Below are 26,183 nucleotides of genomic sequence, written 5' to 3'. Positions count from 1 at the left end.
AAGTTTTTTTTGCCTGCCTCTTGATCAACTATGTCTATAGGGTTTTATCTGGAATATGTTTATTTCCCTAGTGGTTGAACTTGGTGGACTTATGTCTTTTTTTCAACCCAACTAACTATGTAACTATGGTTTACAGTCTGCAACAGAGAATGATGTTACTGGCAGCAAAATCATTCCAATTCAGATATAATAAAGAATGGAAATTAGGTGAGGGCAAATAACTGATAATAATGTGATGGCATCTGATTATCTGTGGATAGCAATATAACATTAAATTAATTATAAACTTTAGTTGGACATACAAAAAAAAAAAATGAATAGATAAATAGATTCTTTTAGATAAAGAAGTAAGTTTATTGAACAACACATTTGGAAATATACATTTTTTTTACCTAAACAAGTTGAGCATGTCAGAAATAATTTACCACTGTTAGCATTCAGATATTACTATTCAGCTTTTTTCTTTATAAAGTGGTTTAGCAATGGTGCCTTGTGATCATGCTAAGTGCCGCTAGTTGTATTGCATATTGAACCCTCTGTTGTTGTAACCACATGTGCATTCCTGTTGGGTGAAGTTTGGTGTACTTTTCAGTCCAGGCTGAGCAGAAGGGGCTGGATAGCTTTGCGGCTGTAAGTAAGGGTTTGGGCCACCAAACCTTTGCGAGTTGTCTGGTTGACTTGTCATGGGATTGCCATACTGGGTTGGTATTGTAAACATTTGTGCTGCAGGCTTAACATTAAAAAAAAAAAATAAAAAAAAAAAAATTGATTGATTATTTGGTTAGTAGCTATTTTTTTTTCATTTTTAACAATAACTTCACAAAGCTAGAGCAGTTTCCATCGTTATAGTAAGATTAAGTGCATGGACAAACTGGGGGTTCTCAGTTGCCATTGATGTGTGCTGGGTTTTTGGTGTGTTTCAAGATGTGAAGTCTTTTATACAAGAGTTAGGGACCACATTTAAAGTACCGTAGTTGTCTTAAGGCTTTTACATTCTGCAAATACTTGAGTAAAAGACAATATTTTTTGCACTCAAGATACCATTAGAATAAGAATTTTGAAATGTTGTAAAGAACACACTTTAATATAAAGACACAGCTCTAATTACCAGTGACTAACACCTATGCACAAAAGATAATTTAATGGCAAATGATCCATCATTTCCAAATCTACAATACAAAAATACTTTAAGGTATAAAAAAGAGGAAAATATCAATAAGCTAAATTCTAAAGTTTTTTTTTTCTTTTATAAAAACGTTTTAAAAGTATTACACCAAGGATACATGTATTCACAATAATTCACAAAAAAAGCTAGTTATAATTTATTTAGAAAAGTTGCTTTTTTTGATTTGATTGAAAAAACAAAGACAATGGTGATTGAGCTAAAGGCTTATACAATTCTTTTTCTATGACACTGTTGAAAAAGCCAATATATTTTAATAATTTCTTTCACTCACCTGCCTGGTGGACATTGCTTTTTTGGCAAGTCGCCCAACGTTACAAAGTGCCACAGTAACACTGAATTCCAACACGTTTGAAATAATCATAAAAACAAGGATCACTGTTAAGTACTGTGAAAAGAGCAATATGACAAAATTAAAATCTGAATTATATGTACCTTTTTCAGATAAAAAGTATCTAAAAAAATTATATAAATAAAGAAGAATGTCAGAAGGGATTTTTTCAATTACTCAAAGTAAGGAATTTGGGTTGCCTAGCCTAATTAATATAGTTATAAGAAAAGAGTTAAGGCATTTCGCCCGTAGGCTTCCTCAGGGGATTGTTGAGATCAGAGTTAGGGAAACAGTAACAATGGCTAGCAAAAACAAAAACAGAAAATAAGAAATTGACCTCGATATCAAAAAACCAAGAGTGAATCAAATATTATGTACCTGGGTAGGTACAATAACAGCTTATTAAATGATTCTAGAAAATGTATAAAAAGGGGGGATTACATTTTGAAGAGGTTTAAGTCAATAACTAGATAAGGACGATTTTTAGGTTGTTTAAACATACCTTGGTTATTTCTTAATAAGCTGTTATTATACCTACCCAGAATCTCATTTACATTTAGTTATTAGAGTAAGTATTACTGATTGGGAGCCTAAAGTTTTATGATTTATAAATTACAATTTTTTATATTTAAACTGAAAGTGACATTGATCTAATATTCCTATTATATATCCTTATTTACCTTTATCCTTGCCCGCTTTATCTTACACCATCATATAAATTTATATTCATGCCATTGAACACAGCAAATAGTTACTGCTCGCCTATAGACACAAATGTAAGTACATACATTTTACTTTAACGTTATTCACGCATTAATACCAATAATGACTCATGTATTTATCAATTATCATGTATTATTTAATAGTGTAAGTTTTGGGGTACCTTGACATAGATGTTTCCTTGGTACCTCCATTTGATTTTAAAGTACAGTGATTACACTATGTAGGTAAAAATCCTCTACTATTGCAAAATATTTGATTTACTTTTGATTTCTTGATATCGAGGTAAATGTCATATTTTTTGATTTTTTGTTTTTGTTTTTGCTAGCTATTGTTACTGTTCCCCTAACTCTTTGATCTCAACAATCCCCTGAGGAAGCCTACGGGCGAAACGCACCAGGCACTTAAGATACCTAAAATCTATCAATAATGAATGTGTGAACTTTTATTTGCCTACTAAAAGCCCTCTCTCTCCAACTCTTTTCTTCTAACTATAAATATATATATATATATAATGAAAGATTCACTATATATTCTACAGTGCTGCGTAATATGTTGGTCCTATATAAATCCTGTTTATTAAAAATATTAACAATGATATTATGAAACAGATAATCCCCAGTAATTCAAATGCTAAATTGCAGTAATTTTTCAATATAAACTCACAACTGATAATTCTGGTAACCATTCCAAAAAAAAATTTTTTTTTAGGTTTACTATGTATTAGTATTTCAGTAATTAAATGTAAGTTGTTCTGATTTATAGTTCTAAGATGATATATGTAATATGCCTATTAAATGCACAGGACATTACATGATGATTTGTGTATTTGTATATGTAATCTGACCATTTCATTGAAAACTGCACCCCCAACACCAACATTACTTTCCTTGAACCCTTTTCCCCAATTTCAGTATATCTCTTTAAGGACAGCATAATAAGTGCAAGAATCAAAGTGAATTTTTTTTTTAAATGGCTTTTAAGGTATAATAGTGACCACAGTCTTTTAGTTATTAGTTTAGTTGTCTATATATTTATTCCCATGAGGCTTCTTGCTATACTTACATATGCCCCAAAATACTCAGCTCGATAAATGTCATAAGAAAATATAGCGATGACTCCAATTGCCTCTATAGCACTGAGACTGTTCATGGTGATGAATGATTTTACCTGTTAGGAAAATTGTGGAAACAATTAGCATCATAAATAACCTTTATGTACAGAGGACAGTGGATCATTTTTCAATATATGATATGTAATTTTAACAAAATAAAATCTACAGGGAGAACCTAAGATGAATACAAGGTTTGCCATTGCTGACCTCCTTCCTTTGAAAATGCAAGGCTTTTTTTTAACTTCAGTAACTTGACCTGGAAGAAAAATGAAAAGTTTGTTCTACAGTTAAGATGTATATTAACAATTTAGCCTTGCATTTTCGGGAGGAGAGGTCATAGAAGATAGAGGCCCAAATGTGTGGAAAGCTTAGAACCCCTGCAGCATTTTCTGTTTGTCCTGGTGATATTAGTTATTAAGGCAAAAGGTAATGGGAATTCAAAATTTTGTGGTTTGGAATGAGAGTTGAGTTAACATTTTTTCCAAAGTGAAAACTGTGTAAGAAGAGATGTCCCTCACACACGCACACACTTTGTATTTCAATACTTTTTTTGATTTTTTAATATACAAAAGACAATAAAATTTTACTAACGTTCAAACATATATAGACAACAGTACCCCTTGTAGACAAACTATAATATATACAAATATATGCTCCAAAATAATAAAAAAGAATAACTGAATATATTTAAAAACATTTAAACAATTCAACCGTGAGTAATACCACAATACCTTTCAGTTAAAAATGTCCTTATTCCTTTCTTCTTCTTTCCCCAAATTGTTTCCCTTTCCTTTTCCTATTCTCTCCTCCCCTTTCTACCCCTCCTTCTCCCCCCCCCCCCCACCCCATTTTCTCTCTTTCATTCAAAGTGCAGGAATGTGATAATATTCCAATAATTCATAAATCCTTTATCCTTGAACAACATGTGCTTTTAATATCATTCTGTGGAGCATATGTAATTCACCTAGGTTCCAACACTTTTAGTCTTTCCATACCAACATTAGTGAAAATTTTCTTAAATTTCAACAACTCTTACTAAAACCCTCTAGTGAGGTGACGTCAGTGTAGATCTAAAATTTAGTTTTTAGCTGCAGACCCGAGAACAAGAAGACCTGCTGTTGGCGGTGGGCGTCCATCATTACCACACCATGAACAAGAGGTAGTAGAGTACATGACCCAGCCTAGGTCAAGTGATTGTACCCCCCCCTTCATCCCAGTCCCAGACACAGGCCCTACAGGTGTCCCAAACAGTCCATGATACACCTGTACCTCCTAGTTCTTCATCATCGGCTGTAAGGTCTCGTGTACAGCATTATGTAAAGGAGTAGAGATGAGCAAATTTCTCAAAAATTCGATTCAAAAATTTGCTTCAATCCGAATTTATTTGCGGCGAATCGTGTTAAAAAAACATTGATTTCCGGCCTGCAGAGAGCAGTGGCAGCAGCAGCAGCATCAGGAGGAGGCCACAGAGTGGCACAATGACAGAGTCTGGAGTTGGCAACAGCATCAGGAGGCCACAGAGTGGCACAATGACAGAGTCTGGAAGTGGCAGCAGCAGCATCAGGAGACCACAGAGCGGCAAGATGACATAGTGTGGAGATGGCAGCAGCAGCATCAGGAGACCACAAAGAAGCAAGGTGACCGTGTGGAGATGGCAGCAGCAGCATCAGGAGACCACAATGTGACCCGATGACAGAGTGGGGCCGTGGGTATCAATACCAGTACCCGCTGACGAAGGTGGGTGAAAGAAGGAGCACTTGGAGCATGTGTGGCATCAGGCGGCTGGCAGCATCAGAGTAGTAGCTGAGGCAGGTAGCCAGAAGAAACCGGTCTCTTTTGTCAAGGTTTGCATGAGATGGCATGGATCATTTAATCAGATGCATCAGGCATTGGTGGGTGGAAATCCTGGCAGATCCACGCCTGATTCATCTTGACAAAGGTCAGTCTCTCCACATTTTGGGTGGACAGCCGAGTTCTTCTTGGGGTAACTATGGCCCCTGCCGCATTAAACACCTGCTCTGATGCCACACTACTGGCCGGGCAGGACAGCTTTTCCAGGGCAAACTTGGCCAGTTGCGGCCACAAATCCAGTTTGGCTGCCCAGTAGTGCAGTGGATCTTCAATGAAGGCTGTCAGGGTGCACTCCAAGTATGCCACCACCTGCTGGTTCAGGTTCTGCTCTATGTATAGCTGCTGGTGAGTAGTTTCTTCACTATGCAGGTGAAGAAAGCTGCTCATCAGCGACTCTAGACTCAGGCTGCTGCTGATGGAGCTGGTACTGCTCCTGCCACCACACCCCTCCCCAGCATGATGGAGCTGGTACTGCTCCTGCCACCACACCCCTCCCCAGCAGCCATGGCAGTGGAACGTGAGTGCATAGGGCCCTTCCTGGTCAGACCTGCTAAAGGATGGACGATGGGGCAGATAGACAGCGGCCAACTGACTACATAGGATGTCTCTGTAGTAGTTCAGTTTGTCCTCCCTCTCAGCCTATGTAAAAAAGGACCCCATTTTTGCACCGGTAGTGAGGATTTAACAAGGTGGAGAGCCAGAAGTCATCCCTCTGCTGAATGGTGACAATTCGGCTGTCACTACACAAGCAAGTGAGCATGCAGAGGGCCATTTGTGCAAGTGACTCGGAGGGACTCCCTGCCTCCATTTCCACTGTATACTGCCACCGTGTGTCTGGGTCCTCTGCTCCATCTTCCTCATCTCCTTGCTCCTCTGGCTGCTCCTGCTACTCCTCCCCTGTCACCTGAATAGAAAAACCACCCACACCCATTTCGCTATACAATGCCTGTGCTCCAATGTCCTCCTCCTCCTCCAGTTCAGCCCCCACAGGGCTCATGTGGCCGTGAGATCTAGGCGCCACGACTCCAGTCCCCTGACCAGCCAGATTTACCAGCATCTGTTCCAGGACATGAAGCAGTGGACTGACGTTGTTCATCCCATAGTCCTGGCCTCCTCAAAGGGCCTAAGCAAACGGCAGGTGTCACGCATGAGCTGCCACTGGCTGACATCGAAGTTACACATGGGAGTACTCCTATCCACATGGATCATCAAGAAATCGATGATGGCCTTTCTCTGTTCGTAAACTCGGTCCAACATATGGAGGGTGGAATTCCAATGGGTGGAAACGTCGCACATCAGCCTATGTTGGGGGATGCCGTTCTGCAGCTCAAGGAGGGTGTGCTTTGCGGTGTACGAGTGGCTGAAGTGCATGCTTTGCTGAAGTGCAAAGTTTCCTGGCCATTTTTATGATGTCTTGCATATGGGTGGAAGACTTCAGGAACCGCTTGACAACCAGATTGAACTTGTGTGCCATGCAGGGCGCATTGCTCAGTCTTCCTTGACGCAGCACCGACACCATGTTCTTCCTGTTGTCAGACACCATGGTTCCAATTTTGAGCTGTCGGGGAGAAAGCCAGGATTCGATTTCTTGATGAATCACACGGAGCAGTTCATCCCCTGTGTGACTCTGTTCACCCAGGCAAACCAGGTGCAGAACAGCGTGACACCGCTGTGCCCTGCACATGTGGTATGCTGGGGGGGCACTGTGAATTGTCCCTGCAGTGGAGGACACTGTGGAGGATGAGGAGGCAGAGGCGGACGTTGTCACAGGACCAGCGGCGTGAGAACGTGGAGGCGGAAGCAGTGTCACTTGGCCAAGTTGCTGGTGTGGCTGTGCAGGAACCCCATTCACCCAGTGGGCCGTAAAGGACATGTATTGTCCCTGACCGTAGGTACAGTTCCACACGTCGGCACTGATGTGCACTTTGGCAGACACCGTCAGGCTCAAAGACTGGCCCACCTTCTGTTCTACATATTTGTGCAGGGCTGGTACTGCCTTTTTCGCAAAGAAATGACGGCTTGGGACTCTCCACCTCGGCTCGGCACAAGCCATCAGTTCTCTGAAAGGTGCAGAGTCCACGACTTGGAAAGGGAGGGACTGCAGCAACTGGTGCAGGACAGGAGCACATTCAGCTTCTGCGCCAATGGATGAGTGCACGCATACTGTTGTCTCTTGGCAATCGCTTCAGTGATCGATTGCTGACGGAATTACTGGCGAGGAGTAGGAGGAGCAGGAGCATCTGGACCAGCAGAACATGGAAATGACATATAGCTCCCTTCGGCTGAGGGGGTGGAGCCTTGACTGCCTGAAACCTGGAGCGTGCCACTGGGTGATGCAGCGGTTGCTGCGGCAGGCTGGACCACCACATGGAAGCCACGGTTCTCCCAGGCCACTTTATGGTGACGCTGCATATGTTGATGCAGGGCTGTGGTGCCAACATTGGCACCCTGGCCACGCTTCACCTTCTGCCCACATATTCTACATATGGCCATGTTAACCTCCTCCGGTGGCTTAACAAAAAACTGCCACACCGCCGAGTAGGTGATTTTTCCCCCCAACACCCCGTACTGACTGACTGCTACCCCTGCTGCCTTCGTAAACCCCTGCACTACTACTTCCCAAGCAGGTAGGCTGCTGCGAAGCAGGTGGTTTACCCTGGGCACGTTTGGCTCCTGACCTCTCACTGCTGCCACCCTTCTGACTCCCAGCCATGCTACCACCTTGCTGGCTCAGCCGCTGCCTCACGGGCAAGCTGCTACTCTCTTCTCCGGATGATGATGAAGCCACTTCTTCACCCGGCTCCCAAGTGCGATTGGCTTCATCATCATCGAGTAGTGTCTACATGTCACTGATGTCCTCCTCAACGGTCTCTGGGTCAGGAGCCTGACCGCTCGCAACACCACCTTCCATGCCACTCTCCTCATCACTACTTGCCCGCCTAGCGGAGGAAGCAGCGGATGTCTCCTCCAGATCTTGGCTGGGCAGTAGCTGCTGACTGTCCTCTACTAGCTCGTCCTCGCTGTATAATGGAGCTGAGCCCACAGCATACATTACTTCTGTGGCGGAGGGAACTGCAAAGGACAGAGGCAGGTTGAGGACAGGTGAGGGCACAGTGCCTGCTCCCGGGCCATGCCAACTAAGGGTTGTGTCTGATGAACCCACCGACTGTTGGCTGGGGGTGTCTGATGTCACTTGGGATGAAGTGGATGACCGAGTTAACCAATCGACGGGGTTGCTGGTCAAGATACGACCGCTAGATGACCGCTGCGACTCCTGCTGACACGCCCTCTTACTCTGCTGCAACCTATGCCTGAGCCAGAAACATTTAGGCCTCTGGCATGGCCTCTCTCCTCTCTCCTCTCCCTTCTCTGTCTGACATACTTTTAGCTGAACTAAATAAATTAAAAGCAAATTAAAACACCCCTAAAAGCAATGAATATATTTTTCTTTTTGTACTGAAATAGGCCACTAAACGTTTTTACCACAAATAACTGCAACAGTGAACTGCGTATATATTTTTCTTTTTGTACTCAAATACGTCATTAAACGCTTTCACCACATATAACTGCAGAAGTGAACTGAGAATATATTTTTCTTTTTGTACTGAAAAAATAACTGCAACAGTGAAGTGCATATATATTTTTCTTTTTGTACTGAAATAGGTAACTAAACTCTTTCACCACAAATAAATGCAGAAGTGAACTGAGAATATATTTTTCTTTTTGTACTGAAATAGGCCACTAAACGCTTTCACCACAAATAACTGCAGAAGTGAACTGAGAATATATTTTTCTTTTTGTACTGAAATAGGCCACTAAACGCTTTCACCACAAATAATGATTCCTCCCTATCCTTTCCCTGAACTTATAAATCGTTTTTTCAGTTTTTTTTCTCACAATGAGGTTTCTCACAATGAGGTTTTTGCTATCACTCTTGTGCCTCAACCTCTTCCTCCAGGGACACTTTGCCATGGAGACCCAGCACTTCCCATTCGGCAGAATCTGTTCACCACCAGCAACAACCTGCAATTTGCTATTTCAGTGCACAATTCAGATGTTGCCAAACAGTCCTGAGGTTGCGAAGCCTGGGTTCCCTCAGCCACACGGGTGCAGCCATTCTAAGTGCCCTGCAGGAGCAAGAGGACATATGGCTAACTCCCAAAAGACTCCAGTGACAACGGGGCCAATCTGCTGGCAGCCCTGCGTTGTGGGAAACTCACACATGTACCTTGCCTGGCTCCTGTCATGAACCTGATAGTACAGCGCTTCCTTAGGAATTACCCAGCCCTTCAGCCGCTGTTGCTGAAGGCCAGAAAGTTGTCAGCGCATTTCCGCCGTTGTACACAGCCAGTGCCAGATTGGTGGATTTACAGCGAAATCTCAACCTGCCAGTGCATCGGTTAATTTGTGATGTGGCCCCTGGTTGGAATTCCACCTTTTACATGCTGCAGCGGCCGGCTGAACAACAGAAAGCGGTGGTGGATTACGTGGCAGAGTCTATTAATTTCAGACGTATACCTACACTACCTTTCTTCAGCCCTGCGGAGTGGCTGCAAATGGTGAACTTGTGCACTGTATTGTCACCTTTTGAAAAGGCGACCAGGATGATCAGCAGGGATCAGGCCTGTGTCAGTGACACAATCCCCATCATATGCCTGCTAGAACAGATGATGGTGGATCTCGGAAACGACACAGAGCGGTCGCTGGATCAAGAGATGACGCTTCAAACATCATCTTGGATATGCGTGCCTACTAGGCATAGTGCACCACAAATCCAGGAAGAGGAGGAGGTGGAAGAAGATGAGGAGGACATTGCAGGAATGGGAGGGAAGGGCAGGGAAGGATATTGAGGGTACATGGCATCCATCCACCCAAACACAAGGCGGCATGTTCTGTGGATGGCAAGACCAGGTAGAGGAAGAGGAGGACCCTGTGCTACTGTTCGACCCCCGGGGGTGTGGGTCCAGAATTACTTCAGCTTTGGGAACTTTGAGCCACATGACAGCCTTCATGCAGGAGTGCATAGCCAAAGATCTGTGCATATAACACATAAAAACAAAGACTGACGACTATTGGATTGCTACATTACTGGATCCACGTTACAAGCCTGAGATACAACAACTCGTCTTGCCCCAATACAGGGGACCTAAAATGCAGCACTACCAAGAAGTGCTTGTAAGGGACTTGTGCTCAGCCTTTCCGGCTGCCAGCAGCAGTATGAATCCCTATGGCAGTTCCACCAGCCATGAGAGCCAAACAACTAATTTAAGCGGCATGGGTGGCAGCAGCAGTAGAGTTCATCTAAGCCAAACTTTGCAGACTTTTTTTCAGCTGAAGCAAACCACCAGTCGTGCAGCAAATGCCAATGACACTCAGCAGCGCTACTTAGTCGTGGTGCAGGAATACCTGAGCTCTACATGGGACATCTGCAACCAGCAAAGCCAGAACCCACTGGGCTACTGGGTATCCAAGCTTGAGCAGTGGCCGAAGCTGGTAGAACATGCCATTTAGATCCTTGCCTGCCCAGCCGCAAGTGTGTTATCTGAAAGAGCGTTCAGTGCAGCTAGGGCCGTAGTGAGTGACAAGCGGATTCGGCTCTTCTTGCAGAAAATGTCGACCGAATCACTTTTATTAAAATGAATAGGGCTTGGATCTGCAATTACTTTAACACCCCCTCTGTAGAGTGTACTGATTAGTCGTCAACTGCTGCACAGCCTGCTGACACCTTGATGGGAAGAGCACTTTCACAGCCTTCTGCTACTCCTCCTCGTGGCCCTCTACCTCTACTCTGTCTTTGGGGCCTATAACTTGCAATGGAGCTGTGTAACTGGCTAATTTTTTTTATGGAGGACCTCCCTCAGGATCCTCTGCCTTTATTTACTTTGAGGCCACTATCACTTGTAACGGAGCTGTGAGTCATAATTAAATATTTATATTTTTTATAGATGAATACAGAAATTTTTCTGGCTTTTGTGATGGATTGCAAGAGGTATCATAATTAAATATCTGTATTTTTTTTTGAGCAATACAGAAATTTGTCTTCCTTTTTTCATAGCAAGTGGGATCAGAATGAAATATCTGTATTTTTTATAGATAAATACAGACATTATTCTGGCTTTTGTGATAGATTGCATGAAGTATTGTAATCAAATATCTGTATTTTTGGAGAGAAATTCTGAATTTGTTTTTGCCTTTTTTTGATCGATAGCAAGTGGAATCAGAATGAAATATCTATATTTTTCAAAAGAAAAAAATATTTCTGGTTTTTGTGTTAGATTGCATGAAGTATTGTAATTAAATATCTGTATTTAATTGTGATAGCACTTGGTATCTATCCAAAAGGCCAAAATTCTATATTTCTCTCCCAAACATAGATATTTTATTGTGATCCCACTTTGCTATATATCCCCAAAGCCATAAAAATGTATGTATTTCTCTAAAACAAATACAGATATTTAACTGTGATAGCACTTCTATACTGTCCATAGAGGTGATGGTCTCAAACTGTAATGCCATCCTTGCTCCATCTCAAGGCCTAAAGCCCCCTCCTCATGCTGTTACTGCTGCTGCCTGCCCAGTAACCAGCTGTAGATGCCAGTTAACAATACTGTCAATGACGCATTTTACAAAGTTAGAGCTAGCAGATAGGAAAAGGCAGTCCCCTACACAGCAATGTCTCCAGTAGCTACAGCTACTACTCTGTCCATGTAGGTGATGGCCTCAATCTGTAATGTCGTCCTTGATCAGTCTCAGGGCTTACCTCCTCCCAGTACCCAGCTCTAGATGACAGTTAACAATGCCATCCATACTTCTCAGGGCCCACCGCCTACTCTTCCTGCTGCCGCATGACCACTGCCCAGTACCCATCTCTAGATGCCAGACTAGACTCAAGCTCAACAGGGTCTTTTTTCCCCGCTGATTCCACCAAGCCCATTTCCTTTCATGTGGTTTCGCTACATAGTAGGTAGGGACAGATTGGAATCTCGTTCATCCATGTCTCCAATAGCTACAGCTTCGACACTGTCCATATAGGTGATGGCCTCCACCTCTAATGCCATCCTTGCTCCATCTCAGGGCCCACTGCCTCCTCCTCATGCTATTACTGCTGCCGCCTGCCCAGTACCCAGCTCCAGATGCCAGTTACCAATGCTGTCCACGATCTGTCTCAGGGCCCACTGCCTCCTCCTCCTGCTGTTGCTGCTGCCACTTGTCAGTACTCCATTCTTTAAAATAGTATTACAGACATCTAGGTGGCATGGATGATGCACTACACCCAGCTCTAGATGGCAGTTACCAATGCGGTCCCCGCTCTGTCTCAGTGCCCACCGCCTCCTCCTTCTCCTGCTCCCACCTGTCAGTACTCCGTTCACAAAAATTCTTTTACAGACTTCTAGGTGGCATTGACCATGCACTACACCCACCTCGAGATTCCAGTTAACAATGCGGTCCCCACTTATGTGAGACCTATAAAACTTGTAACAGAACTGTGTAACTGGCTAATATTAACATCATCCCCTTCTAATACAAATCATGCACTCCATTGGTATCTGTGACACTGCTCTCTCTTGGTTTGCTTCTTATCTTTCTGACCGCTCCTTTCAAGTTTCTTTCAATGGTAACTCCTCCTCACCCACTCTCCTCCCTGTTGGTGTTCCCCAAGGGTCAGTGCTTGGACCGGTCCTCTTTTCTCTGTACACCTCCTCTCTCGGTAGTCTCATATCCTCCTTTGGCTTAAAGTACCACCTGTATGCTGATGACACCCAAATTTATCTGTCCACCCCTGACCTGTCTCCCTCAGTCCTGGATAAGGTCTCATGCTGCCTGTCAGCCATGTCATCATGGATGTCTGACCGATTCCTGAAACTCAACCTGGATAAAACAGAACTCATCATCATCCCCCCCTCAAAATCTAAATCTCCCCCTGACATACATCTAACTGTTAACAACACTGTTATTCGGCCCTCCCCTCAGGCACGTTGTCTTGGTGTCACCTTTGACTCGGCCCTCTCATTCACCCCCCATATTCAGAACATTTCCAGGTCCTGTCACTTTCACCTACGCAACATCTCCAAAATCCGCCCCTACCTGTCCCCTGAGACCACCAAAATCCTTGTACACGCTCTTATCATCTCCCGTCTGGACTACTGTAACATCCTTCTCGCTGGTATTCCACTAACCCGACTCTCTCCTCTACAATCTATTATGAATGCTGCAGCCAGACTCATCCATCCTTCCCTTCGCTCCTCTTCCGCTACATCTCTTTGTAGTTCTCTCCATTGGCTTCCTTTTCACCTTAGAATCAAATTTAAGCTCCTGTGCTTTGCCTTCAAATCCCTACACAGTTATTGTCCCACTTACATCTCTGACATGGTTAAAAAATACTCCCCCTGCCGCTCTCTCCGCTCCTCCAATGACATACTACTGACTTCCTCACTCATAACCTCATCACACGCACGGATACAAGACTTCTCTAGAGCTGCTCCAACTCTCTGGAATGGTCTTCCTCGTCCTATTCGACTTGCTCCTACTTTCTGCTCATTTAAAAGAGCACTCAAAACCCATTTTTTCAAACTTGCCTACCCGGCTTCTTCTGTCATTTGAAACCATCACTACTTCCCACACTACATATCTCCCATCCTTTTGTGTGTGAAATTCCCCCACCTACTAGATTGTAAGCTCTTCGGGGCAGGGTCCTCTCCTCCTGTATCACTGTCTGTATTAGTCTGTCATTTGCAATCCCTACTTAATGTACAGCGATGCGTAATATGTTGGCGCTATATAAATCCTGTTTATTAATAATAATAATAATAATAATAATAATATTATGACTGAAAGACCCCCCTCAGGGACCTCTGCCTGTACTCCGAAGCCTGTGTATAGCTTGTAATGGAGCGGTGAAACCTGGTGGCTAATTTTTGGACCAGAGGAACCCCCTTGTGACCCTCTCTGCCTCTACTTGGAGGCATGTTCCCTGGACTGCCCCATAAAATGGCCTTGCCAGCAAAACATAAAAAAGCCTTAATTTTTTTTACTTGTACAGTGTTGTGCAGAGCTGGGGGAGTCTTGATATGTCTTTTTAAATGTATTTATAGGCTGTAGAAGCTCCACACAGTCCCGAAAAACAACCCAAATTTTTACCCTATTGAGTTTAATGGAGTTCGATTTCAACGTTCATCCACCCGAATAATTTTGCTCTATTCTACCAAATAGAGGTTGAATCGAATAGTGAGCTTTTCGACCAATACTACTCTTCACCTTTCTTTCCAGGACCTTTGATAATATATCAAATATCCTATTCCAAAAAATTTGAGCCACTGGACAAGACCACCACATATGCAATACTGTATCATTAATTTTACAGCCCCTAAAACAAAGGTGATGATGAGGGATGATATTTAAAAAAACCTTTCAGGGACCAGGTTCCATGGGAGCATGACCCTATATTTTGCCTCCACTAAGGCTGTATTTAATGATATTTTCGAGGGTGAATAGGCCATTTCATTCCATTCTTCCTTAGACAGTGACATTCCTAAATCTTTATTCCAAGATTGCATATATTTCAAATTTATTTGAAGTTAATATCAATTTACGAACCGAAAGGACCTTTGTCAACAATTTCAAATTACAGTTAATAAAAGATATTGGTCTATAGTTAGCTACGTCTGATGTGTGCTTTCCTGGTTTCAGTATAACACTAATAAAAGCTCGGTTAGCTTACCAAAGAAGAGAGTTACCCTCTCGTAAATAGTTATAGTATTTTACCAGATGTGGGATCAACTGTGTATGGAAGGTCTTATAATAAATATAGGAAAAATCCATCTGAACCATGGGTACTACTAGATTTCAACAACTTCAATGCTTTGAGAGATTCCTCTTCCATTATAGGTTTATACAATTCTACCTTTAGATATTTTAATCTTATTAAGAAAAACTTTCATAAAGTCCTGTGTTGTGTTCTGATGTTTACCATAGAGGGAGGCATAAAACTCCTCAAATGCCAGCAAGATTTTCTCTGGATTTTGAGTAAGTTTACCATCTTTTGTTTTTTTTCAGGCAAGGCATAGTTTTTAGGTCTAGAGTTAAGCTTAATAACTATTACCTTTCCCAGCTTATCGCCCCACATGTAATACCTATGAGGAGCTCATTTCAATGATTTCTCCGTTCTCGTAGTCAGTAACATGTTTAATTCAGTGCGCAGGGTTTCAATCTGTATACAATGGTCAAGAACAGGATTAAATTTATGTTGTCTTTGTAGTGAGTGGTATTCCCTCATTTTATTTTCTATAAGTTTGTCCCGATCTTTCTTCTGTTGTGTTCCTAACCTAATATGTTCCCCCCTAATATAAGCCTTATGGGCCCCCCAGTTATTAGCTGGGGAAGTATCTCCTGGAAGATTTATATATATGTCTCCTGGAAAGTATTTAGAAATTTACCCTTCTACCTCGGGTTGTATTGCTGGATTTAATATCACCCTCTCATTCAATCTCCATCAAAATCCAGCCTGTACAGTTCGAAAGCCCTTTAATTTCACAATCACAGGATCGTGGTTTGACCAGGGTACTGAAAAAATGTTTGCTTTGCATGCTAATGGAATAAATTCAGATTAAATGAATATATGATCGATTCAGGAGGACTGATTATGAGCTACAAAAATATACGTATAGTCTCTTTCTGTAGGGTTCAATTCCAGCCAGATATTTAAAAGATCATATTTTTGTAATAAATTAGAAAACTTATGACTATTTAGATGGATACAGATATTTGGGAATATTAGTTTTGTCTAAGAGCCGATCTAATGCTAAACTGGAATCACCCAGCATCTCAAGAGAGCCCTGGACAAAATAGTCAATTTTGTATAATAATGTCCTAAAAAATTAATTTGATCCTCATTAGGGGCATAATATGTTACAACTATTATCCTCTGTGTAGCAATAGATCTTTGCAACTTAAGATATCTTCCCTCTGGATCCCGAATAAATCTTGTGCTGAGAAATTAAGCTGTCTGGCAAAACACATCACTCAGCCCTTTTTCTTATCAGAATTCGCATGATAATTTATAGGATTTCTTTTATGAAAAAAGCAAGGCATAGACTTGGTTGTGAAATGGGTTTCCTGTAGTACCAAAATGTCTATTTTAAGGCAATTATAATAATGAAAAGCTTTTGCCCGTTTAATAGGGGAATTAAGGCCTTGGACATTATGTGTCATAACTACAAAATACTGTGATAAATTCTGCATTATCTCTGAGGATCCTGCTATCTATAGAAGGATTTAGGCAAAACAGTTAAAAACTTAGTATTATTTAATTACCTGGGGGGGAAAGGAAAAAAAAACAAGGATAATAACATTGATCCACAAGACAATAACACAAAACCACATACAGTGACAATTAAATTGCCATTTTACTGATCATTACTTACAATTTTCAGAGGTCTTAAGCCAATCTTGCCATCCAGCCAAAACCCAAATTGCGGTTGGGTATGCGCCGATCGCCCAAGAACCCCAGGCCTTAGGGACATATCCCTAACCCAAGACCGTAGGGAGAGACCAGAAGGGGCCGCAATATAAGGTACCCCCTGCCAGTTACACTACCAAAGGTGAGGGCATGTTATCCCCCCTCAGCTCCCCCGACCTTTTTTAGTTATAATGAATTACCCAGTTAGTCCGGGAGACTGCAGGTCTTCCCTACAAATTTTCCCACCAGGATACAGTGGTAGAAGTGCTCCCATGTGGATCTCTTTGCCCGTGTAATTGCAGAGACTGCATATGCGGGTGCCAGTAACGGCGCCTTCAGGGAGCTGAGCCATCTAGCAGGTTACTGCCATAGACACCGGCATACACAATGGTAAGGAAATGCCCCAGAGGGTAATACATGCTCTAGACCAGTGTTTTGAATAATGTAAATTGAATGACAGTAGGTAGTATGTAAAGGAGAGAAATGCAAAGATTAGAAAGGTGCAGGACTGCAGAGAGTATGACAGCAGTATGTGTCGCAGACGTGTGCAGAGTGTATGTTAAGGGAAATAAGAGGAGTGGGAGGGTATTGCATTGATCAGAATAATTATCATTTGACTCAGAAATGGTGGTTACTAAACTTTTTATAATCAAAACAAAATAACAAAGTAGGGTCAGATTAGAGGCAGCAGACTCCAAAAGTCCAAAATGGCTACCTCACTTAGGGGCCCTCTCTTACTAACACAAGTTAACATTGTTTCGCTCACAGTTCCTATCTGGTTTTGCCCGCTGGCTTTCCTGAAGCTTCGTCCCCTCTCATGTGGCCTGGAACCCACTCTGGCTTCCTTCTCCTGCCTGGAACCCACTCTGGCTCCCTTCACAGCCTGGAACCCTTTGGCTGCCTTCCCAACACACTCCAGCCTCTTGCTGATCAATTTATCTCCCTTGCACCTGAGTGTGGGTGCACATTTACCCAGTCAGGGTTGGGTTGGGCCAAGGAACCCACACTTTCACTCCCTTAGTCAGCTCCAGGGCCCTAAAGAACCTGCTTTTTTTTTCTAAAAACAAATATCAAACTATCCTCACTTTCATTTCCCTGGAGCCTTTAATACACTTTCCTGCCTCTCTTAGTTACACTCTGTCACAGGTCATAATCATACAGGTAAATGACAAGGCTGGGGGAAGTACCTTTCATTTATAAAGTAGCAGCAGGGGAGCCAAGTTCTTCACAGGGGGTTATAGAGAGGAAGAACAATGGTCAAAATCAATTTTCAGAAAGCTGCTGGCAAAAGTTGAAGTAGGCTTTTCTAGGACCATGAAGGGAGTAATATATCAGCAACCAAGGCAAACTCCCTATCATCTCAACTATGTTGCTCTACAGACCCAGACTTAAACAAAGTGTGTCAGAGGTATTGGCGACAAAGGAGACACCATACCAGCTGTAAGTTTGTGGTGAAAAATGAACTCAGTGAAGTTAGCATGAACTTCCTGCTAAAATGTTCCAAAACAAAAAAAAACTCAGAGAGTGACATGCAATACAGTAACCCATGTACTTTAATTTGTCAGACACATCAGTACTTTTGTGTCTTTTATTGTTGCTTTCCCAAGTGTTGTATTTTTTTAATGCTGGATCCTTTTTTGTCAATATTTGATCCAAGAAAGTAGAAACTCTCTACTACAGATGCTGCTCACTTAACAACCAAACTTCGCTCTTGCAAACTGGTCTTTAAGCGAGACGCATAGGAAAGAGTAGACGCTGTGTGTATGTACACTGTACAGTTTTGCTTTTATTTTGTTTTATTTGCATTTGTACTAGTGATTAGTGTAACTGCTAAGCTCATCATTCCCATGTTTTACATTACTTTACCTACATAATTCAGTGGAAGAGTCATGTCTCAAAGAATTCAAAAGGTTTCAACATTAGGTTTGAGTGTAGTAAGCACATTATTAAACCAGACTTGGTCATGTTCACCCATGACTAAATAGATAGCAAGGAAGTCAAAGTGCCTGAATCAGAAAGAATAAATTATAAATACTCCCCTAATTTACTTTATTTTATAGTCTAACCACCAGGCAGTGAATAGAGTTCAGTGAGGTCAGAACTATGCTATCCGGCAAGGGTTGTTTAAAGCTACATACACACTTCCAATTATTATCGTTGGAAAACGAACGACGAACGTTCATGCACGATATATATGAACGATCGTATAGCACCGATCCTGCACATAGAGTTAACGACACGATCGTTCGTAGATATTGTACACACAATAGATACGATCGTTTGAGCGATAGAGGAACTATGTGCACGACAGGAAAGTGAACGGACGTTCGTTCATCACGCATGCTCTGAACATGGACGATCAACGAACGACCGTACACACGAACGATGTTCAACGATCGTCGCCCAATCCGATCCGTCGGTCCGGTCGTTCGTTTCCAGCGACTTTCCTCGTTCGTCGGCGTCGTTGGTTACTTTTTTACGAACGATTTTTTGCCCAATCGATCGTTCGTCGTTCGATTGGAACGATAAAAATTGGAAGAGTGTACGCACCTTAAGTCACAAAACTGAAAAAAAAAACATAAACCTATTGGTGGATAAGATAATATGATCATAGTTCAAATGCAATGCTCCCCTTCCCCTTAAGGTAGACTTACAAAAGATGAACTTGGATTCTCCTTGTTTTCCAGTGAAATTGAGAGGCTTCCCGATATGATGTACTGCAAAAACATAAAGTAATTGTTGCGCATAATGTGTTACACAAATGTAATATGTATTAGGATATGGTACTGTATAAAATCAATCACTTTAAGCAAAAAGTAAAAATTAAACTACAGATTGTAGTCAAGTTAAAAATTCAAACATGTCTCCTTTGAAGCTCTGTTACTAGTTTGTGGGTTCTACCTGTGTTTGTATTGGTTTCTTCTGGGTACTATAGTCTCTTCCCTGTTTTATAAATAGACCCCAAAAGTATAAACATAAAAATTATTTTTATTCCAACAATACAAACATCGAATAACAAAATCAATCTTAAAATATTATAAATATTTATGTTTCAATATTTATGATTAGATAGGGATTCTTCTTATGCGCTATTGCTCGTTCAGGCGATGCACATAAATTAGTGTCATAATACAAACATCGCCATGCAGGACTCTTTGATGAAGTTTGCTTTAACATATGGGGAGAATTGGAAAATTCTTAGTCTTTGGGCCTGATTTATTAATGTTCTCCAAGACTGGAGAGGATACACTTTTATCAGTGAAGCGTCTGGTCCAGGATTGAAGACATTTGCTAACAAATATCAAATTTATTTTAAGAAATCCATTTCAGGTTTGCTGGATCACTAAGCTCCATTGATAAAAGTTTATCCTGATCCAAGGTGGGAATAGCTAAAATCGGAGTTGTAATAAATTCGTCTGCAATTATCCAACCATCAGATATTGCAATAGTGCAACAAAATGGAACGCGCGTGGGTTGTGTTTTTTAGTTCATATTTGTGTCCCTCGTTTAAATCAATTTGCTCTGCCCTGTTTCATTCATTTTAAAGTAAGCTCCAGTGCTTTGGGTTTTTGACCACAAACCAAAAAAACAGAGCACTTAAAATACCCTTTGGTGTCAAATATTTTGTTTTATTTTTCTGTCATAGATAGTATGGAGATATAATTGTTATAGTTAAGATATCATCAGCATGTACTTACAAACACTATGCCCCATAAATTTAATCCATAGGCTGCTGTATATGTGATGTATTCAGAGCTATTGTCTAATCGCATTAAGAGTGCTCCTAGAGCAATATGTATGAACACAATCATTAGCTGGACAGCCTGTAAAAAAACAAAAAAAAACAAAAAGATAAATTAGTAAAGATTTCCACTATACCTTCATTAAGTTTGTCTCTTTTAATGCCCAGGTAGATCTTTTTTGGGTTCAAAAATAGCACTTCTAAGTGTGGTCACCACCAGTTTATCTGTCTAAATGTAATTCTCTGCCCTGTAAGGTCTCAATGCTTTCCAAACCATGGCTCCACGATCATTTTCAAAAATGAGTACCATATTCAGATGTGACATATCTACACATAACTCAAAAGTTACTACAGGTACAATTGGTACTAATTTCTGATCTGTTCATTGCCATCCAATATGTTACTGGGTGGACCAATTTGATTGCAAATATCTTTGCATTAGACATGAAAAATAAGGAAGAAGAAAAAGAAGCAGGCTTTTTAAGGCACATGTACATTTTGCCCCTGTGGGCTTCCTCAAGGGATTAGGAGACCCTAGAATTTATACAATGTGAAGGTTAAACCAAAAAAGAAAGGCGTTATGTTGTTTATTGGTCCAGGCTTAACATTCAAATCAAGATTTTAGTAAGGCAATTTGGATGCTTTGGATGCCGGTCGTAGTATGTAATTGCTGCTAACCTGGTAATGTCAATTGGTTAAACTTCATATAACGGAAGGTTTTATTTATAATGAAGACATTTTAGGTCCTAAAGATCTTCTAGGTGGTGTTTAAATGCTGTTTGCTATAGGGTTACCATGTTCGAAAGGTTTCTTTTACAGCTATGTTGCTATAAGATATTAGAGCTGTAATATGTTCGTCAGTTCTTGAAATAGTAGACACTGTAATAATTTGATGTTCTTTTAATGTTTTTTCAGATTATACGGATAGACCAAAATGAGTCCTGATTCATCAATGAAATGCGCGTACGTACGCGTCGGACGGCGAAGTCTATTGCCGCGAGTCGGGCTTGAGTTCTAGTGAACGTTTCCCGCAAAGATCGCGAATACGCCAATTAACGCGATTAATTTTCAGCTGCGCAATTCAGGAGATGGTAACCTCGAAGATGAGGTGATAGCAATTGATTAGCGCACACCTGCGCGCCACTCTGTGTTCTCCAGTCCATTTTACAGGTCAGTTTGAATCTTTAATGCTTGATTTTTTTTTTTTTTTGTGTTACTTTTTTATGTTACATTCTACTCAATCACAAACTTGCTTCTTTTATAGTTACATTTGTTGCACTTCTTGTTACTTTTTCTTTTGGTTGCAACACTGCAAACTCATTTTTATCAAGCTGGATATATACTAAGTGGCACTTTCTAATATGTCATCACACAATAGTATGAGTGTAAAAAAATATGTGAACAAACATTTGTGACCTCATAAAAATTTGTTCCAGTTTGACTTTAGAGAAATCAAATATTTTAGTAAAGGATTATAGGCAAACATGTTATAATACATGTATTAAGGAACATTTAGTGATTTCACTTGTGCATACACTTATGCAATACATGTGCATTTTAATTAGTACTATTTTAACTGGACTGATTTGTGTGTAAGTGTGTGTGTGTGTGTGGGGGGGGGGGGGGGGGGCAAGTAAGTTTGCTTAGATGTTATGCATTGATGTGATTTTTTTGTAATCCTCATTATTGTTAGCTTCATCTGTTGCTGCAATGTTTTTGTGCCTGGTTTGTAATGCCAGTTTCTGTAGTTTAGCAATTCTTCAGCAATGTGTCATTTTTTCCACAAATATTGAGTACAAATGTCTGCATGGTTTCTGCATGGTTTCCACACCAAACTCCTACTTAACCCCCTCGTTGCCTTTGTCACATATTGGTATTTGAATGTATTATGTGCATATTCCTTTTATGAATAAATTGTCATGATTTTATTTCTTTTTTTTTTTTGTTTGTTTGGTTTTTTTTAATGGTCTGCCATTTGCACTCATGTTGATTTGTCCCCACACAACTGCTCTGTTCATTTGTAGTTGTGTTATCGGTTTGTTGTCATTGTGCTGTGCTGCCTGATCTTAGCACTATTGTATACAAACACACTTCCACTTGCTGTCCAAACTGGTTGTCAATTAGTTGTCCAGCTGAGTTGCATACTCATTCTAACACACCTGATGGTGATGGAAGGAGGTCCAGGTTGCCAAGCACAACATCAAAGCTCATTGATTGCCAAGCTCACAAGCAGGGTCAGGCACTCTTAGAAATGAACAGATGTTGTGTTGTTGCTTAACTTAATGCTGATAAATAGTGGAGTGTATGCACTATTTAAGTGTTTACACAAAACAAATAGTACTAGTGTATCAAACTTCCAAGGCCAAATCCACTTTGTGCCAAACATTTTCTTGCTTTTCCATCCCTTCAGGGTGTTTTTGCAGATTTGAATGGCATTTTAGACGCTAGCCCAATATATAATATTGGCTTACTCCCCTCAGCTTGGTAGTGGAAGCACATAAATGTGGATTACTTCTTTTAACCAGAAGCAATATCCTCCATGAATGTTGCTTGTGGCCAAGCCCATGACATCAGAAATCATAGGAAGAAATGGGCAATCTTTTCAAGGTGAAGCAATATGGTCCAAAAAGCCCTCTTTGCCTATTTCTTCTTGTAATTTCTCTTTTCTATGTATATGTACACACATCTAAATGCATACACACACGTTTGGCTTTATGTGCACTCATGTCTATACATACATGAGTGCATTAGACGCAAAATATGCAATATACACACAAAAATACAAACTTACCTGAATGAGGACTGTGCAAAAGTGCAGTGCATTTTTCAACTGATAAAACAGTTCAGGCGCATGTAGCGGGTCCGCCGTGGCGCACAACTATGAGCTACACGCACCTGAAGTTTTGCGCACAACTATGCGCATCAAACAAATAAGACAATTGTGCTGTTTTTAGCTTTACAAATATTTCAGAGGAAGGAACAGCTTAAAACAAATCACAATTGTCTTTTTAAACTGTGTCCTGGGAGATTGGAAAGGAGATCACATACCAAACCCCCAAAAAACAAACGACAACATTTTGGAAACAACTTTATTCAAAAGAAACATTTGCTAAAAAGGTCACAATAAAATATAAAAACACATCAAAAACAAAAAAAAACACACCAACAAAATGGCCCAACAAATATTGCATTCAAAAAATACTTACCAAACCAATATGCAATTTTGCCCTCTAAAGGGTGGAAAACTGGATTAGAAAATATTTATGCAGGACAAACATTTCAAAGTGGTAATAAAGGCATAATTTTGTAATCCAACAAATTGGCCACAAACACAATAACATAGCATTAACATTGACTTCAAAATTGCAAATTGGACATTAAAACTCAAAGTAAAAAAAAAATAAAAAAGAAGCTATTGCGCTAAATAGTAAGCAAAGTATCAAATGCAGCAACATAGAATATATAGGATAACACACAAACCAACAGCCCCTCCAAGAAAAGAAAAAGACAAAAGGAAAAAGCAAGTTAAACCACACCCTTATATATGCTCAAATGTAAGCGCCCAGGTGATAGAAATTCACTTGCAATTAGCACTTGCGCAGTCTGTCAAAATTGGCTGTATGTTTTTTTTTTTGCGATTGGACATTTCATTATCATTGATTGATATGATTCTTTAGATATGTACACCAGTAAACAGATATTCTATTATTAAAAAAACAAAATAAAGTTGGGGAGGATTTAATGTTAAAAGTATTTTCTATATGCATATAGAATATGCATATGTGCGAACGAGCTTCCGATTTTGCTTAGTGAATCAGGGCCAATATGTCTTCATTCTACATAAAACCTTCAGTTATATGAAGTATAACAAATTGACATTACCACATTAGCAGCAATTTCATACTATGACTGGGATCCAAAGCATACAAAGCATACAAATTGCCTTACTAATATCTTGATTGGAATATTCAGCCTGGACCAATAAACAACATAATGCCTTTCTTAATTGGTTTAACCTTCATGTTGTATACATTCTAGGGTCCCCTAATCCCTTGAGGAAGCCCACAGGGGCGAAGCGTGGCTGGATAAGACCCGTTATATGACCCTCTGCTTCCATACAAGTTTGTCAACCTCAAATTTTTGTTTGGTACCACGTGAATAGATTGAATATTCTATGCCTCTCTACACGTTGATTTACTAAATGTACCATTTTAAATACTATATTTGTATTTTAAATAAAGTTACTATGGTTTTTATTATAATATAACTACAAATCTGTGCCTTAAAAAAGCCTGCTTCTTTTTCTTCTTCCCTATTTTTCATTTCTAAGGTACAGTCCAATTATTAGACAATAAAGGCTTTCACACATACAGTGTGAATGCATTTCAAAGTCTCAAAAAAACAAGTGTTTATTATATTTCATTTACTTTGAGAAATTACATTGAGCATTTCTTTAATGCTTTAATAAAGACCACAACACATTATTGCATGCAATGTTCATTAATGTACATTACAGTAACATACCAAAGCATATGTACAAGCCTGCCCCATCTCTCTCTCTGTACAACAATGCCCTTTCTTTCCCCCTTTGTAATGTCTTTAGTAGGTGCATAGACCTGAGTAGGAAAACTGGTAAAATAATTAGCATGTATCCAACTGAAGCAAAATATATTTTTTTAGTGGATAAACCTTTTGAATATTTATATTCATGTACTCACTCCTAAAGTTTTTGTTTGTCCTTTAACCAGTACTTCGTGTAATTCAGACATGGTTCCTCTTTCTTCGACAGGCAGGTTTAGTTGTGGTGGGTTCTCTTCTCAATTTTAAGGCTTGACCTGTTCAATGTAGGACAGATATTACATTAAAATAAACTAAATTCACATTGGTACCTAACCCGTTTTGGCAGTGCGAAAAGGTGAGGGGCAGTATGCTACACATACTCTGGTCTTGTCCATTAATCTGCTCTTTCTGGCATCAGGTGCACTCCCTCATCCAAAAAGTCACCACGCATACTATACAATCGGACCCTGGTTTCTTTTTGCTGCACCACAACACCATATCGGTAAAGGCTTATAGGGGTTCTATAATTAGGCACCTCATCATTGCTCCCAACTCCTGTATCCCTATGCACTGGAAATCCACCACCTTACCTACTGTTGGATTATGGCAACATAGGTGACTGATATCATGATGATGAGGAATCTTACGGCCAGTGTCCGGGGCTCCTCAGACAAATTTAACACCATGTGGGGTAGTTAGATATTCTATAGGGAAACACCGGAGTTTATGTGCCACCTGGACCCTGCCCTACCTTGGTATGCTTGTTAAATATTAATGTATTACTCCTATAATTCTGTACTGTACCGAACCACCATGTTGTTCACATGCCTCATCCATATGCCTCTTCCTCTCAGGAAAAGTATCCATACATTTTTTTTTTTAACTTTACCAAAGTTCTTCAAGGCTGTAGAGGATAAACTTTCACCAGTGAATCTGGAATGGATTTGGTCCAGGAATAAAAACATTTGCTAACAAATAGCAAATTCATTTTACGAAATCCATTCCAGGTTTGCTGGATCACCTTGCTTTACTGATTAAAATGTATCCTCTCCAGCCTTGGAGAGCTTTGATAAATCAGGCACATTGCCCCTGATTCATCAATAAAATCCGCGCTCGCTGGAAGCGCGAAAGTACGCGCGGCCATCGATCGCGGTTTACCGCGGTCCGGACTCGAGTGTGCGCGTACACTCGCCTCACTGCCAGCCGGATTCCTGCCTTCACAATAAT

The 26,183-nt window shown here is 40.7% G+C and overlaps 1 protein-coding gene across 1 annotated transcript in view; it reads right to left on the bottom strand.

Moving 5' to 3' along the window:
* Positions 1–330: 330 nt before the first annotated feature.
* Positions 331–26,183, bottom strand: part of LOC140339850 (membrane-spanning 4-domains subfamily A member 15-like) — a 46,625-nt gene continuing 20,772 nt past the window's right edge. Inside the window, exons 2-7 of the mRNA XM_072424750.1 lie at positions 25,115–25,231; positions 20,353–20,478; positions 19,309–19,371; positions 3,300–3,404; positions 1,458–1,571; positions 331–730 (exon numbers count right to left, since the gene is read on the bottom strand). Of these exons, the coding sequence (XP_072280851.1) occupies positions 512–730; positions 1,458–1,571; positions 3,300–3,404; positions 19,309–19,371; positions 20,353–20,478; positions 25,115–25,165 (678 nt within the window). The 5' untranslated portion in view covers positions 25,166–25,231 and the 3' untranslated portion in view covers positions 331–511. The remainder of the gene's footprint in view (positions 731–1,457; positions 1,572–3,299; positions 3,405–19,308; positions 19,372–20,352; positions 20,479–25,114; positions 25,232–26,183) is intronic.

This window comes from Pyxicephalus adspersus, chromosome 10 (assembly GCF_032062135.1).
Source record: "Pyxicephalus adspersus chromosome 10, UCB_Pads_2.0, whole genome shotgun sequence".
Classification (NCBI taxonomy): Eukaryota; Metazoa; Chordata; class Amphibia; order Anura; family Pyxicephalidae; genus Pyxicephalus; species Pyxicephalus adspersus.
Note: the sequence above shows the minus strand (reverse complement) of the source record. Positions and strands in the feature narration are given on the sequence as shown.